The 17,084-nt window shown below is 36.1% G+C and overlaps 1 protein-coding gene across 1 annotated transcript in view; it reads left to right on the forward strand.

Moving 5' to 3' along the window:
• The window catches only part of RIT2 (Ras like without CAAX 2), a 198,970-nt gene that overhangs the window by 103,978 nt on the left and 77,908 nt on the right, over positions 1–17,084 (forward strand). Inside the window, exon 4 of the mRNA XM_048932024.1 lies at positions 5,662–5,853. Coding sequence (XP_048787981.1) covers positions 5,662–5,853 — 192 coding nt within the window. The remainder of the gene's footprint in view (positions 1–5,661; positions 5,854–17,084) is intronic.

Below are 17,084 nucleotides of genomic sequence, written 5' to 3' on the forward strand. Positions count from 1 at the left end.
AGGTCAAAATCAGCTCTCTTGAAGTTCAGGGTTTCATCCTACTTACTGCCCTGTTTCTTCCAAGTGTGATTCCAAACTCTACTGTCTTACAATTATTTCATTCAAGTCTTTGCCAGAACCTCACATCACCAATCAGTTCTTCAGTAGTAAAATGAATACTTTACTACAAATAGTGCCCAAGGAAGCCAGCTGTGATGTTTGTGTAAGAGAATTTGTTAGAAGAGAGAAAGGGTAGCGCAGCACTTTGGCCTTGAAAACTCATTTACTGGAACACAATATTTACTGGAACATAATATTAAATTATTATTCGCAAAAACTTTTATGAGATAAACTTCGTTTTGTTTTGTTTTGTTTTTGTAAATAAGTTTCTGAATTAAAAAGAAAAAAAATAAATATCTTTTTACATACCTAAGTTTTATGATCTTTACATTTGACTCTTTCACTCATTATTTGAAGGATTTTTCCCCACTGATCTTCCTGTGTAGTTTTTGCTCATTGTATCTTGTTTGTTCATTATTACAGATGAACAATATTCTGCTTGTTTCCAAGAGTGTACCCCACCACCCAATTTTCACTGGCAATGTAAAAACCTTCATAATAAGAATGACCCTGTGGTAATCAGGGAGACAGCTTTGATTAAGAACATCTGCTAGCAGATTCCCAATTCTAACATCAAGCAGAAGTAAGACAAGATAGAAAAAGTGGCATTTCTTAAACTGTGAGGATGGCCTCCTTGGGGAGACTCTAACCTCTTCCAGAGCTACAAGCCAATATCATAAAAGCAAAACACATTTCAGAATATGTGGAGTGTGTGTCTATTTGAAAAATAGAAGACCTGTTTTTTCTAAGATGCTGCATCTTTTAGTTTCTAAACACTGAACTTCTGAGGAGCATGGGGAGGACCTGAACTTTTAAGTATTGCACTGTGCTTCCTCCTCAAACACATCACACACAGTGAAATAGAAGGGACATACCACAGTGGCCCCTGGCTCATTGTCTCTGTCTTTTTGCTCTTGTTATTATCTCTTCCTCTTCCCTTTTCTCTCGCTCTGTTTTGTTTGTTTGTTTTTCCTTTTATTGATGCTGAGTGTTTCTACTAGCAATGCTTAACACTAGAATCTGAGATAATTGGATTCAGTTTTCTGTTACACTTGGTCTAAAATGGTGATGTGGTGATTCACAACAATATTCTGAAATCACTTTCTAGTCCAGCATTTTTTCTGTAGTAGTTGTTCAGGAAGAAATACTGAGGAAATAGTAAAGAATCTGACATACCTACAGTGTTTGTTTTTTGTTGTTGTTGTTTTTTAATATTATTACATAGATTATTACAGTCTACAAGGTAGAGATGTTCTGAACTGAGCATTGAATAGGCCATTAGGTTTAATAGCCAGCCGTAAACTAATCCATAAAGATCTATATATCGGAGTAGCCAACTTTCTTGCTTGATGTCCTAATTTCCTTCTCTGTAGATATTACTGTACTGATCTCATTTAGAAAGAATTCCAAGCTGTAAAGAAAAAAAAAAAATCCTATTTATATTTGCGTGAAAAAGTATAAATTTAAAATCTAATTAAAAATATTGCTCTTTATGAAAAACCTTACTGTTTCTCATTATGGAAAGTAGGGTAAAAGAACACAAATCAGTATAACAGAAAGAAACCAGAAGATAAGTTTTTTTTGTTGCTGTTGTTTTTCACTAGGTTGTACTCCTACGTTCTAATTTTTTTAAAAAAAAGCAAAAACAAAACAAAACAAAAAAACATTTATAGATATTCAGCTTGTCTGATGAAAGTATGTGAGATGTGGAAACATGTACAGCCTCCCAAGAATGGATATGGAAGTATTTTTTTGCATGTCAGGGATCCCAAAGTGTCAATGGAGCTGAAACTTCTAAGACACGTGAAAGGAAAACATAGAAATGTGTAGAAAGGAGTATCTACAAATATACTACCAACTTAAGGAAGACAAAAAAATAAGATTTGGGGCTGGTGCTCAAAAGAGTGAGTACCTACTCATGAAAAACAGAAAAGACATAACTCACTTGGGACTTTCTGTATCCCTGTCTTTACTAGTGTGCTCATATGACTCACAAAAAAAGTTTGAGAAAGAGATATAAATACAACTCATAAAGGAGGGAGATCAATGAAGTATAAATCAGTCCAGCTGGATGTGTGTCTTTTGATACATCAGAATAAGTTGCCTCTCAGCACATTCACTGAGAGTCCATTCTGTGTGGTTTGAAAAATCTCATGAGATGCCCAGTAACTGATAAAAGGCACATATATAAGAATGACATAATCAGAATGTATTCATAACTTTCTCCAACATATGAAATTATCACATCTTATGATAACTATAATTTTTGTTCCTGTTGTTTTGTTTTCTGCTTCCAATTATAATTGAAAAAGAAAAAAGTTATTCTGCTTTCATTAATGTTTTAGAAATTTGTTTGTTTCTTTCCAAACTTGATTCTTGTTCTTAAGTACAGCATCTTTCTCAAGCAGGAAGGTGATTTTGTTTAAAAAGATTTCCTGTCACGTTTTTCAGTTAAGTCTTAGTCATAATACACAAGAGAACATTATAGACTGGCATCAATCTGTAAAGTGCTATAAGCATGACAAATCTTCACTTTAATTCTTAGAATCAATTTTTATTTTTATTTTTTATTTGAGGAGATGTGATTTTCTCCTCTCTTCTGCTTGATATTTACTGATTAGGAATTATCTCATTATTTTTCTCCTACTAGGTAAAAATGTATCTAGATCTATACATGACTATTTTTTACAAAACCGTTAATATATCAGGAAAAAATTGATGATATATGTGTACCAGTTGCAGAATTAATCTGTTTCTTGTTTTGTAATAGAACTAGGTAAAACATAAAACCAAAATCACTAAAACGCATGGAAAGTCATTGTATCTATCTCCATATCTATAAAACCTATAAAACAAGAGTAAGATTTGAAACTTCTCTTGAACTAAAAATCAAACAGCCACATTTACACAGAATCATAAAGCAGCTTAGGCTGGAAGCGGTTTTAAAAATCTTCTAATTCCAACCACTGTGTCACAGTTACCTCCGCCAAGATCAGGCTGCGACAGGGCATCTGTCTCGCTCCAGTTTATAGGAGGGAGATGAGGTTCTTTTAATATCTGTATACTCAGCATGAGATTAAGAAACAATGGTTCATATGTTAGTCCAACCAGTTGATTATAAATCCTCATCAGGGAAACAGAGAAGTGAAGGGGGGTGACAGAAAAGATAGGAAAGAAGCAAGAATCACATAAAGCGGGGATAGTCACCACCAGGATCCAGCTTCATGGCCATTAAGCTGCAGCTCATCTCTCTCTCTTTGCCCCTGGCCTTGTCCATCTGTGTGTCTCACACGAAGGATTGCTCAACCCTTGCCCAGGACTTGCTTGGACTTGTTCATCTGTGTCACCAGCAAGCTTTGAGATAATGATGTAAAAGAATAATCTCTTACAGCATCTCCAACCTATTCTTAAATGCTTCCAAAGGTTATGCTTCCACAACTTTGGCCAACACGTTCCAGTGCCTCACTACACTCAAAGTAAATAATTTCTTCCTAACATCTAACCTAAATCTCCCGTTTCAGTTTAAAGCTATTCTCCCTTGGACTATCAATATTAGACCATGTAAAATGTTGGTCTCCCTCATGCTTTTAAGTTCCCTCTGAGTACTGGAAGACTGCAGTGAGGTCTCTCTGTAGCTATCTCTTCACCAGGATAAACTAGCCCAGATCCCTCAGTCTTTCTTCATAGGATGAAGCATCTTTATGAACCTCCTCTGGACCAACTCCATCGGCTCCATGTCATTCTTCTGCTGGGGGATCCAAGCTTGAACACAGTACTCCAGATAGGGCCACATGAAGGCAGAGTAAAGGGGGACAGGGAATAGAATGATCCTAGATGAGATAATTTAAAGAGAAGAAAATTAGTGGTGATGGAGAGATCTTGCTCTTTAAGTAAAACCAGAGAGTGAGTAAGTGAGGGGAAATACATTTGTGTTCAGTCTGTGTTAAAAATTCCCTGTCCACAACCTGGAGATCTGATACATGCTCTGTGGTTTGGTATTGCTTTATTAATCCATTGGATATCTAATGTGGTTTAAAAGCAAAGACCTGGGGCAAAAACAAAATCTCCTTTCATTGTCTTACCCCACATAAAACAAAATCTGATGGATCCTGTGTTTCTTCCTACAGCTACCCATATCCAGTTCAAAGAAGGTGGGGTAGAACATGGCCTAATATGTTTTATATTAGAGTTTGACAGTTAAAAAAATCTCCTGGGATGTTAGTTGCTGATATGTCAGACATTTTGAAATTCTGAGTAAAGTGCAGTAGAATCTTACCTTTAAATGGCCTATCAGTCTGCTATTTTGGAATTTAGTCTATGAACTTTTTCCTCAAGAAGGTGAAATATTTTCAGTGATATATTAGAATGTCCTTGGGTTAGAGACACATTCATGAATAAATGATAATGGTCAACACAAAAGTCTATTCACAGCTAGTGTTATCAATCAATGTGAGTGACTATTGAAAGAGATTTAGGAGTCAGACTTTTAAAAGAGCATAAGGAATCTACTTTCAATTTCCAGCAAAAACTGACCATATATATTCAACCTAAACTATTTTTAAAATCCCAGCTTAAATTCTCAACAGAATTAAAAAAAAAATACAGGAGTTGAGATTGCATCTTGCTTCTCATAGCACTGGTCAATGTTGATATGTATATGCTTTGCTTTAACAAACTTTCCTGAATCTTAATATCTCTGGAGAGTTGATTTTGTTCAGGAGGATCTTGATCCTGGCTGAGTGTTGCCAAGGTATTGGATTATTCTGGGCTGTGATCAAGAACAAACAAAGTTTAAAAAGAAACAGCCTTTAAAGCATACTCTTGAGCTACACAGTCTAGCATCTAAGAAGTAAATCTTGATTTTTCTAGTATGTGGCACTTGTTGAATACATGTTAATATATATATATATTACTGTAGAAATAAATACATTTGAAAATACAGGAAAACACAGGAGAAGAAAACTGAGACAATTTTTCCTCCATTTAAAATTGTTCATTTTTTTTTAATGGTATTATCCCATTACCCCAGCTTCCTAGGGAGTACTTGAAAGAGAACTTTTTGCAAATGATACTGTTGTTTTATTAGGCACTGTTCCAAAGCTGGAGGGAGTCAATGAATGTGTTTTTGATATTACTGAGCTTTTGAATTGAGTGCATAATAAGGAGTTTGTAACTATCTCCATCCCTAGATAGTAATATAACTCGTCTTTCACACCTGTTAGCATGCACTGAATTGCTAGTCATCTAAGTGTACCAGGAGTGCTGCAGAAAATTCTAGAAATACAAACAAGAGTGTTTTCTTTAAGAGAGTGCTGGCACATTAATTTGATATTCTTGGAAGACTGAGCTCCAGTGAGAGGAAAAGGAAAGAAAAAAAAGAGTCCCGGGAAAATCTTGGTGGTTCATAATCTAGAGTGATGATCCAACTTTCACTAAGGGTTTTAAAGCAGTAAAGCAATATGAAATTACTGGGGGGAAGGAGGATGTTTTCAGCAAGTCTGTTACTTAAAAATGGAGTATTTGGTCTGCCAAATTATTGAGCATGTTCTTTCAATTTCTTAGGCAGAATTCACAGCCATGAGGGACCAATACATGCGAGGCGGAGAAGGTTTCATTATCTGCTATTCCATCACAGACCGTCAATCTTTTCAAGAAGCTGCTGAGTTTAAAGAACTCATTTATCGTGTTCGGCACACCTATGACATCCCCTTGGTGCTGGTGGGGAACAAAACAGATCTTGAGGAGTTTAGACAGGTAAGCAACTTGTTTTGATTTACCTTGGATACTTCAGGGATTTGTGTAGCAGATGTTGTGCAGTACTGCAGTACAACTCAACACAAAAATCTACGCAGTAGGATTGGTAACAAATTAAGTAGTTAGTGGTACATTTAATTCAAAGGTTATAGATCTTAAAGCATCCTTGGCCAATCACATCCAAGCATTACTCACTTTTCATTGAAAATTAGTCCCTCCGTTTTCTTCAGAAGTTCTATATGTGTCTAATTTGACAATAGATACACTGAAGATCTTGGGCGGGGAGAGGGGGAAAAGTTGTCTTTGGAAGCTACCAAACTTTAAGTCCAGATTGTTTTCATACAAGTGCTAGATTTAATTAAAGGGCTGTTCTCAAGCAGGCTGAAGCAAAAAATCTAATTAAAATAGCCAAATTCATACAATTATATCTGTGCCCGAAAAGCCAGTGGCTGTGCCATCAGAGTTTACAGACGTAACTGGGACATGTAAGACATGAATTCATTTTAGTTTACATACAGCTATCATTACCCATAACGCAGTAAATTTTATTTCCTTTGAGGTCACTGACCATTGCATTCTCAGAATGAAAAGTAAACTTAGCTCAGTTTATTTAGTTTGCTTCCTCTCATCTTCCTTTATACTATTTGTATTGATGTCTGCATGCGCAGAGAGTTAGTTCGGGAGAGATTGTGTTAAAAATGGCTTGGTTGTAACCTGGTATAGAACAAAAATTATCCTTAATTGTAAGCAGAAACTTTGAAAGACAAAAAATTAATAAGATTTCCTGTGTGAAAATCTTAAAAGGCTCTTTATGCATGCTGCATTTGCTTTTAAATGACTGGATTCTGTGCAGATACTCCTAACAGTTCAATAAAATGGTATTTTTTCAGTTCATTAGCATCTATGCACTCATGATCCTGTTTTCTCTTATCGACTTGTCATTTTTCCCCCTATTCTCTTTTCTTCTCTCTCCTATCTAAAGAAAATTCAAAGCAGTATTAAACCCAAAATAAGTTCTGAGATCTGATGAAATATGTTTAATGCTTAACATATGTTTGCAGATGAACTTCCTCCCTAAATCAGACTGTGGGAAAACATTAATGATGACAAAAACAAAAACAAAAAAACAACAACAAAACACAACAACAATGCAATATGCAATGTGAAGCACAATATGCACAGATTCTGAGGTACTTCATGTACCAACTGAAGAAAAGAATCCATTCTATTGGGAAAATAAGAGATTGAACCTGATTCTAATAAAAATAGCATAGAATTGACTTACATATACATAAGGTTTTCAAGAATGCCATTTTCACTGAATGATGCAAAGACTCACTCCCAGTTTTGTTTGGTACAACTTCTCTATCTCATGCTTTACTGTGCACTTATATTTAATTATTATCAATGCATATGAATATATATGTCTGATTTATATTAAATACATGTTAACAGACTTCATCAGCTCATTATTTCACAACTCTAACTTGAGGTTGTGCTGTATGTTTAAGTAACACTGAAATAAGCCGTATCTATTCTTACCTTCTGTTTTAAGCAATACCTAAGTAACTTAAGAAGGTAGAATGAGAGGAATCCTTTCATGGTCATGTACTGCAGTTAAGACTCATTTAATATGGCTTGGGTGCTCAACAGTGGTGGCCAGCTATCTCTGAGCTGGCATGCAGCATTGAGTTGACAAAGTATGGCATTAACGTATCAGTGATCAAAGAGTGAGGTGCACAAGTAATCAATTTGAGCTATTGAGAAATTGTAAATATTGAAATGCAATTACCCAGTCTGGAATTTGACCAGAGCACTAGAGCTAATATTGTTGTTTTGCTTGATAACATTTTTCTACTATGAAAATCATTAAAGCTGCTGTAATATTATTCATTGTATTTGAAAACACATTAAGTTCAACATTCCCTGATATCATTTCCATTTAATGACATTTCCACAATAATCAGGCAGTGGAAGCTCAGCCAGACAAAGATGTTTGAAATGAGAACCCCTGCACACTATACTTAATGATGTATGCATTTTGCTTCCGATCTATCAACAGGACTGTAAGAATAAAAGTAATTTGAAACTACAGTTTTGTATTAGAAGAAACACTACTGAAACCAAACCAATTTTGAAGTATTTTTATTTTATCATAGCTTTGGTGAAATTACTGTTGTCACTGTTGCATACCTGTCACTTTTAATGTCTTAAGAAATGAGTTCATCTGTGCAACTACAGAAAAGAAGTTTAGAAGTTTTAATTATATCATTCAAAAGAATAAACACTTTCAATTTTCCCAGAAACAATGTGACGGAGCAACTAAAAACTAGTGGAAAAAAAAATGTATATATAAAGCATATTCACAGAATGACTAAATGGTTGAGATTGGAAGGGACTTCTGTCTGGTCCAGTTCAAGCAGAGCCACCCAGAGCAAGGTGCCTAGACACATGTCAGGACAACCATTAATGATCTCCATGGTGGAGACCCACCACGTCTTTGGGCATCTTGAGCCAGTGTTCAGTCACCTGTAAGTGAATGTGTTTCCTGATATACAGACAGAACATTCAGCAACACAGTTTGTGCCACAGAGAACCACTGAAAAGAGCCTATCCCCATCCTTGTTGCATCTTCCCTTCAGGTTTTTACAGATACATATGTCTATACATGTGTTTAGATCTAGATTTCTCTAAATCTCCTCTTCTCTAGGCTGAATGGTTCTAGGTTTCTCAGCTTCTTCTCACAGTTGAGGTGCTCCAGTCCCAGCCTACTATCATAATGCATATCCAGTCTGGTGGTAAGGCTTTCTCCATCCTCTATTCCTTTTCACCATTCATTCTTCAGTTGCATTTGTCCTTTCTGATTTTATTCTGTCTTAAATTTAGAGGTCCACTAAAAGAATAAATGGACACGATTTTTTAAGGGGTTCATCAGTGCTCTTCTTTTGATATTTAGCTATTGCTCTAAGAATTTTTAAGTGTTATATATATATAAGCCCATAGATGTTTGATGTAAAAAGTAAATCTCCAAGGGTCTGAGTAGATACCAATTTGATTTCAGTGTCTTTCAACATTAAAGCCATTAAGTTAATAAATATAGGCTGTACATGTCTTTTACTGTCATTAGTTTTGAAACATTTAGGACCATCTGATGCAAAGCACCATAGAAATTTCCACTTTAGCTATGCTTTCTAACTTTATCCCAGATGACTCATAATGAGGTTAAAAAACTACATAATGGTTACATGTGTACAAATTAAAACATATTAATCTTAAAAAAAAAAAAAAAAAAAACAAAAAACTTTAATCAGGTGATCATGTTTGAATTCATGCTATGCTAAATCTGAATTTCATCTTTTAAATTAAATATTTTATTAAAAAAAAAAAAAAACCACAGCAAAAACATTGCTAAGAGATTGTCCAAAAATTGTACAGAAGGCTTTGCTGCTGCCTTTGCAACATATTACATCCATCAGTTCTATGGGGAAAACAAAGAAAGAAAGAAAGAAAGAAAAATCTATGAAATCTTTCGAACACTGGGCTGGCATTGATCTGAAAAGAACAGATATTTTCTAGCAATATTTTCAAACTTTTAATGTGGATGTGAGAACCACTTTGGGAACTCTATCTATGTGGAAGCAGCATAGCCTTCATGGAAAAGTTTTTTTCCTATACTTTTTTTTTTTTTTTTTTTTTTTTTTTGCAACCTCAGAGGAATACACTGTGGGCTCACTCAAGTCCATAGATAACATGTTGATGGCCCTTGAGTCTAAGGTCATAAGGTCAGTTTACATTTCTTTCAGATCTTGGCCTCTCTGGGAAATCTGTCATCCAGTTGTTAGTTTTGCCAGTACAATCTTGATCCTGACAAGAATTATGCACTTGTTTACCATTCCACACATGAGCTATCTTAGTGGGTTCAAGCACCAAATGCAAGCCAAAGCAAGACTTTTGAAAGCATTTCATTTTTTCTCCCTCCCCCTAAGACATCTCTCCTGAAGTAAGAAATAAAAAATACTTTTGAAAAAAAGTATTATTTATTAATTATTTATTAAAGTATTATTATTAAAATAAAAAATACTTAAATTCTTTAACATGAAACAATATTCTACATGGAATGCTTATTATTTACAAGTACTTATTGCTTGCTTATAATTCATTTTATCTTCCAAGTTTTTATTACTCCTTAATGTAATTCTTAAGTCAGGATTCATATGTTACCCTGACTTGAAGCAGCTGCCTGCAAAACATTTCCACTTAGATGAGACTTTTCTGTTAAAATTGTTCAAGAGGAACTGACTGGTCATCAGATACTGTGAACATCAACTTCTAGATTTTTTAAAAATTTATTTTAATGAATAAATCTTCAGTATATTTCAAATATTGCCTGGATTTACATACTGGTAACTGGCTGAGACATTGCAAATATTTATGTCTCCTCTCCTCTCCTCTCCTCTCCTCTCCTCTCCTCTCCTCTCCTCTCCTCTCCTCTCCTCTCCTCTCCTCTCCTCTCCTCTTCTTTCCCCTTCCCTTCCCTTCCCTTCCCTTCCCTTCCCTTCCCTTCCCTTCCCTTCCCTTCCCTTCCCTTCCCTTCCCTTCCCTTCCCTTCCCTTCCCTTCCCTTCCCTTCCCTTCCCTTCCCTTCCCTTCCCTTCCCTTCCCTTCCCTTCCCTTCCCTTCCCTTCCCTTCCCTTCCCTGGGAACAATCACAAAATTTCAATATCGTAAAATTAACCTGTCCCTGGATCTGTGTTTCTTTCCATTGACTATAGAAGGAAATATGGACAACTACCTTCCTTGAATTCATATTCAAGTGAGGTGAAGCCTTAGAAAATTGCTTTTAATTGTCTCTTCAGTTAAGATTCTAACTTTACTCTGTCTTGACTGTTGCTGCAAACCAAAGAGCAGTGTCATAAAGTATGTTCAACTTGTCTTTGGTTTCTGCAAGAATAAAATGTAATAAAAAATTATTTTGAAGGTGGTGACACATTCTAAAGATCAGAGTGGGCTGTGATCTCATTATATCTGTCAAAGGTTTGTGGCCTGTTCCAGTTCCATGTTCCATGACTAAATGGGGCAGTGGGAGATCAAGGGACCCATGCCCTGAAATTAAGGGAAAGGGGGAAAAGGGAAAGGTAGGGCAATGAGGCTAAAAACAAAACAGTAGCAGTGAGCTAAGGGAGAAAACTGATGTACTAAGTATGATAGCAGAAGGCAATATAATATAATATAATATAATATAATATAATATAATATAATATAATATAATATAATATAATATAATGTAATATAATATAACATAATATAATTGAAGCTAATAAATAAATGAGAGTATCCAAAACCAAAGGCCTTACTCTAATGCTGAAGGCAAGATGGCAAGGGAGCACACACCACAGAGATGAGAAGTAAAAAAAAGGGGTAGATTTGTGACTTGCAAGCAGTTTTGTATTTCCCTCTGAAGAGAAAATGGAAACAGAACAGTGAAGTCTTCTGGGAGATGTAGTTCTTCTGTGAAAGAAGCAAAGTACTGTTGGAAAACTACCCATCAAGCCTAGTTTAGGACTTGTTTGTAAGGAAGTTCTGAATGCTGTTTGTGGAACAAATCAGACCTTCTCAGAGGAAAACCCATTGAAAAAGCTATACCTTGTAAGGAATTGTACAATGGTATAATTTGTTGGGTGACTAGAGTTTAGGTGAAAGCCTAAACACATTTCAGTGCTGGAAACAAGATTTCTGAGGAAGCTAATTACCCCTGATGGACTTCCATAGTTCACTTTTCTGCCATGGGAAAAGGGATAAGGAAAGAACTATGTGTAGTCCTCACTCTGATTCCTGTTTTGGTCCAGGGACAAAGAGCTTGATAACAAAACTGAGTTTTATTATTTTTAAGTTTATTTTCTGCATTGCCTTGTCTGCATTGTCACGCGTAAGCTAGGTGAGATATGGTTTTTGATACAGACAGGAGAGAGGCATGAACATAACATATCAGGCAGTTCTAATTGGGGCACAGTTCTGCCGCTCCATCGTTAGTGCCTGAAGCAATGTGACCTCCCATCTCTCAAGATTTATCCTCTCATTTTCTGCACAAGGGCATATATACAAGTAAGAGATTGGCATCCAATGGGAAGGCATCTTTTTATGTACATGATGCTATTTTTACATGTGCAAAATCAAGGTTTCAGCCTAACTCATATATTATTTACTAAAATTCCATTTCAGGAAGCTATATAAGCATATGCTTAATTAGAGTGAAACTAATGCACGTTCTTCAAGTTAATTTGCACTTGGGCAAAGTTGCTATTCTGAAATTGAGACAGTAATGAGCAACTTTGTAAAAATGAAATTTCCTTGGCAAAGTAACAGATTAATATCAGAGGCAACCAATAACTGAGTGCAATTCTCATGTAAAAATATGGATTTTTCATAGCAAGGATAGTTTCTTGTGTGTTTATCCAGTAGTAGAACAAATTATTTGAAGAAGAAACTGCCAGAATTTAGTTACTGATTATTGTGCTGTCATAACTAATCAAAGCATGATATAGCAATCCATTTTATTATTTTTTTTTTTTAAGATTTTCTTGTATTTTTGTCTCACTGCCATTTTTTTCTATTTTGTTGTTGACTTGTTTTATATACATGTTAGCTGTATTTATTTGTTTATTTATTTATTTTCCAGGAAAAATTAGAAAGTTAGAGAGATATGCTTTTATCCAAATCAAACAACTTGGATAAGAATAGTAGCATATTAACTTCACACATAATGACATTGTTTAAGCTGTTCAGTCATGACAAACAAAAAATCTTTACAACTCAAAACTGTCTTAACCAAACAAATACACTTAAAAAAATAAGAATTATGAAGAGGAGAAAATCTCTGCCCTATATCTATTCCATAAAAATTCAATCCCTTTTCAATGGAAAAGACCTCTAAGATCATCCAGTCCAACCATCTACTTATCACTAATATTTCCTAATAAACTGTGTCCCTCAGTACAACACATAAATGCTTGTTAAACACCAACAGGGATGTTGATTCTACCACCTAACTGGGCAGCTCATTCCAGTGCATAACCACCCTTTTGGAGAAGTATTTCCTAACATCTAACCTGAATCTCCTCTGGCACAACTTGAGGCCATTTCCTCTAGACCTACTGAGAGTAATATGGGAGAAGAGGCTGACCCCCACTTCACCACAATCTCCTTTCAGGTATGGAGAGAGATAAGGTCACCCCTGAGCCTGCTTTTTTCCAGACTGAAAATCCCAGATACCTCTGTTGCAACTCATAAGACCTGTGGTCCAGTCTTCTCACCAGCATCACTGCCCCACTCCTAACAGGCTCCAGGCTTTGATATCTTTCTTGTAGTGAGGGTTCATGACTGAACACAGTACTTCAGTACAGAGGGAACAGATGATATGCTGTATTTAAGAAATAATACAATATGGAGTGCACTTGACCTAAAACCTTCCAGTACTGAACACTTTTATTTCAAAGGGGTTTTTAACACCTCTAGCAATCTTTTTGTTTTGTTTTGTTTTACAATCATGTATCTGTAGAAATCCCAAGTTGAATGGGATAGACAAGCTTCATCAAATCAAACTTCTCTTTTCACATATGACCACCTAAAATTCAAGCAATATTTCTGACACTCTTATTCAAATTCTCCTTGAACTCCAGCAGCCTGGGGCTGTGCCCACTGGGCTGCTAAGCCTGTTCAATGCCCACCACTCTCTGGTAAAGAATCTTTTCTTAACTCCCACTTGATCTGTCCTGGCGCAGCTCCATGCTGCTCCCTCAGATCTTGTCACTGCCATCAGAGAGCAGAGGTCAGTGCCTGCCTCTCTGTTCCCTATGAGGAGCTGTAGACTGCTACAAGGTCTCCCTTCTGTCTTTTCTTCTCTGGGCGGAACAAACAATAAATTCCTCCTCATATATACTACATATACTTCAGCCTTGAGAAAAGGAGACTGAGAGGGGACCTGATCCAGGTCTATAAGTATCTAAGGTGTGGGGGGCAGAATGGCGAGGCCGGACTCTTTTCAGTGGTGAGTGGAGACAGGACAAGGGGAAACGGCCAGAAACTGGAGCATAGGAAGTTCCGCACAAACATGCGCAAGAACTTCTTTACAGTGAGGGTGACGGAGCACTGGAACAGGCTGCCCAGGGAGGTGGTGGAGTCTCCTTCTCTGGAGACGTTCAAGACCTGCTTGGATGCCTACCTGTGCTACCTGGTGTAGGGAACCTGCTTTGGCAGGGGGGTTGGACTCGATGATCTCTGGAGGTCCCTTCCAACCCCTACAATTCCGTGATTCTGTGATTCTGTGATATTTTGCTACCTGGACCCATCACCATCTTTATAGCCTTCCTTTAGACATCTATGTTCTTATATTGTCATGCCCAAACCCAGTGATCCAAGTGAGGCCACACAGTGCACAGCAGAGCAGGGCAGTACTTTCCATTGCCCACCTGGCAATGCTGGGTCACATTCCAGGTTACAGTTAGCCCTCTGGGCTGTTTACAGATCCAACTTCTAACATAGATCCAACTTGCTGTCAATCATAACCTCCAGAGTCTCTTCCATGGGGAAGTTGCTCCCACCTTTTTGTCTTCCAGTCTGTACATATAACCAAGATTAATTCATCCCAGTTTGTTCTTGTTAAACCTCATGTGACTGGTGATTGCCCAGCCCTCTAATTTGTCAAGATCTCTCTAGAAAGCATTTATACTCTCAAGGAAGTCAACAGCTCCTCCTAATTTAATATCATCTCTAAACTTATGCTGCATTTCTGTAATATGTCCAGAGAATTGAGAGCAGTTAGAGATACTTAGTTATAGCCCACAGAAACTACAGACCAAGCAGTGAAAAGCATAATGTTTCTGGATAAATGTTTCAATTTTAATCCAATTTTCATGCCCATTTGAACTAACATTCATGATTTCATTGCTGATTTCTGTTGGCTAAAGGAAGACATGTTATGCCATTAATTTTTTTGAGGATTATGAAGCTCCCAATCCCAAAATGAGAAAGAATGTGAAAATATTAGTTGTTAGCATCTGCAAGGGAGGGAAAAAAAAAAAAAAAAAAAAAAAAAAAAAGTGGGAGAATTTTAGAGGTCACAGATGTGTCTGCAATACTTTGTAATTGGTGAAGCCTAACTATACTTTGGGAAAAACAAACAAACAAAAAACAAACAAACAAACAAAACCACGAGGTGAGGCAGGATTTTAGACATGGTTGTGGTTGCAAAGAAAATATTTCTTAATCTTCTGAATAATTATGGTACAAGATCTTAAAAGTGTTTAATGCTACCACACTTCTAAATTATTGTACTAAACATTTCACTGCTGCATATGATGTTATTCCTTTCTAGAGTTTTACACATCATTTGATGAATACAAGTCTGTGAGGAGAGCTCACATAGCTCACTAATTACTGCTTTCCCCTTCTGAAAATCATATGTTTCAGTCCTTTGCATTTAATTTGAAATGAATCAGTGGCAGAAGATTGTGTGCAAGGATAATTCGTTGATGAATAGTGTCTGTATAACTTACTAGAAATCAAAGGATATCAGTTATATTTTGTTTTTTAAAGACTGTGGAAGTGAGTGTGAAGCCATGGTTAAGGTGGTAAAAGTTTCACTATGCTCAGTTCTGAAAGTTTTCTCTGTCATTTTCAGTAACTGAAGGGAGCATATAAACAGGAGGGGGAACAACTGTTTATGAGGGTGAATAGTGATGGGACAAGGGGGAATGGTCTTAAACTGAGACAGGGGAGATTTAGGTTAGATATTAAGAGAAATTTTTTCATACAGAGGATGGTGATGAACTGGAACAGGTTGCCCAAGGAAGTTGTGGATGCCCCACCCCTGAGGCGTTCAAGGCCAGGCTGGTGGTTGGTGACCCTGAAAACAGCAGGGGGCTTGAAACTAGATGATCGCTGTGGTCCTTTTCAACCCAGACCATTCTATGATTTTATGAAGATGGAGATAGTAACAACAGAACATACCATCTTTTTTTCTCCATGTTTCTGATTCTCATGGAAATTCTTTCTGAACTCTGGAGTCAGTAATGTTCTCCTTTACCTGGAGATGATGAATTATATGACAAAATAAAGAGATTTTGTGACATTTGTACCCTGAAAAATCACTGAAAAGACTGAGAATGTTGAAGCATCCTGGAATGATAGAAATATAGGATCCTAAAACTGAAAAATGTGATTATGACATTAATTTCAGTTAATTACTTATATTGGAGTAAGAGTGATGGTTATAGAGATTTGTAGTCTGAAGGTACTCCTTCTAAAACTTAGAATTAGGACTTCAGATTTGAGGATATATCCTTCAGGCTATTCAAATTCAGTAGTTGGACAGCTACTGAAAATCCCAGAAATGAGAGGTTTTAGAACTAGCTCATAATATGTGTGGTAAAAAGCCATCAGGAACAGATGGTATTCACCCAAGAGTTCTAAAAGAATTCAGGTATAAAATTGCTGAACTATTAACTTAAAATGGTGTTGGCACTGGGGAAACATAAGATGATAGCTTCAGAATAGATCAGAGAGCTACAAACCAGTAAGTCTGACTTTTGCTGAGCAAATAGTTATCTAGTCAAGAATGAACAAAAATATCAAGTATAGGAATATATATTTTTTTTTTACAGAAAAAGTCCTGATTAATTTCACAAAATGTTTAGTTTCCTTTGATTAATTTAACACAGAGGAATTCAAATCCAATTGGTAAATTTTACTAAAATTTTGAAAGACTTTTACATGAATAACAAAAAAATTAAAGAAAGGCATAAACGTGTTATCAAGTGTCTAAATAAATAAATAAATAAACAAAAGCAGGAAAGATTGAACAAAAACAGATGAATTGTTTTTGTAACTTCTTCATACAGATATTTTTGAGTTAAATATACCCCTTAGCAACTGGATAATAAGGTGAAATTATATTTATCTATTTATTTATCTAACTTGTGTAGTAAAAAGGGCAGGTGACCATGGTAAGATATAAGATTAATTCTTAATATGCTGCAAGCTGTAAGATAGGGTAAAAGTTGTGCTGAAGAATGAAAAACAGTGAAGACAAAACCATGGCAACCAAGTATCTGCTGAAAAAAAAGTGATTTTAGCATTACTGTTGAGTGAGTTCTGTCAGCTGAAAGCTGGATGCTTTTTTTGTCAAAAAAGCAAAATGGATTATAAGCAAAGGGATAAAAAGCAGAGTAGAACATG

This window comes from Lagopus muta, chromosome Z, assembly GCF_023343835.1.
Source record: "Lagopus muta isolate bLagMut1 chromosome Z, bLagMut1 primary, whole genome shotgun sequence".
Taxonomy (NCBI): Eukaryota; Metazoa; Chordata; class Aves; order Galliformes; family Phasianidae; genus Lagopus; species Lagopus muta.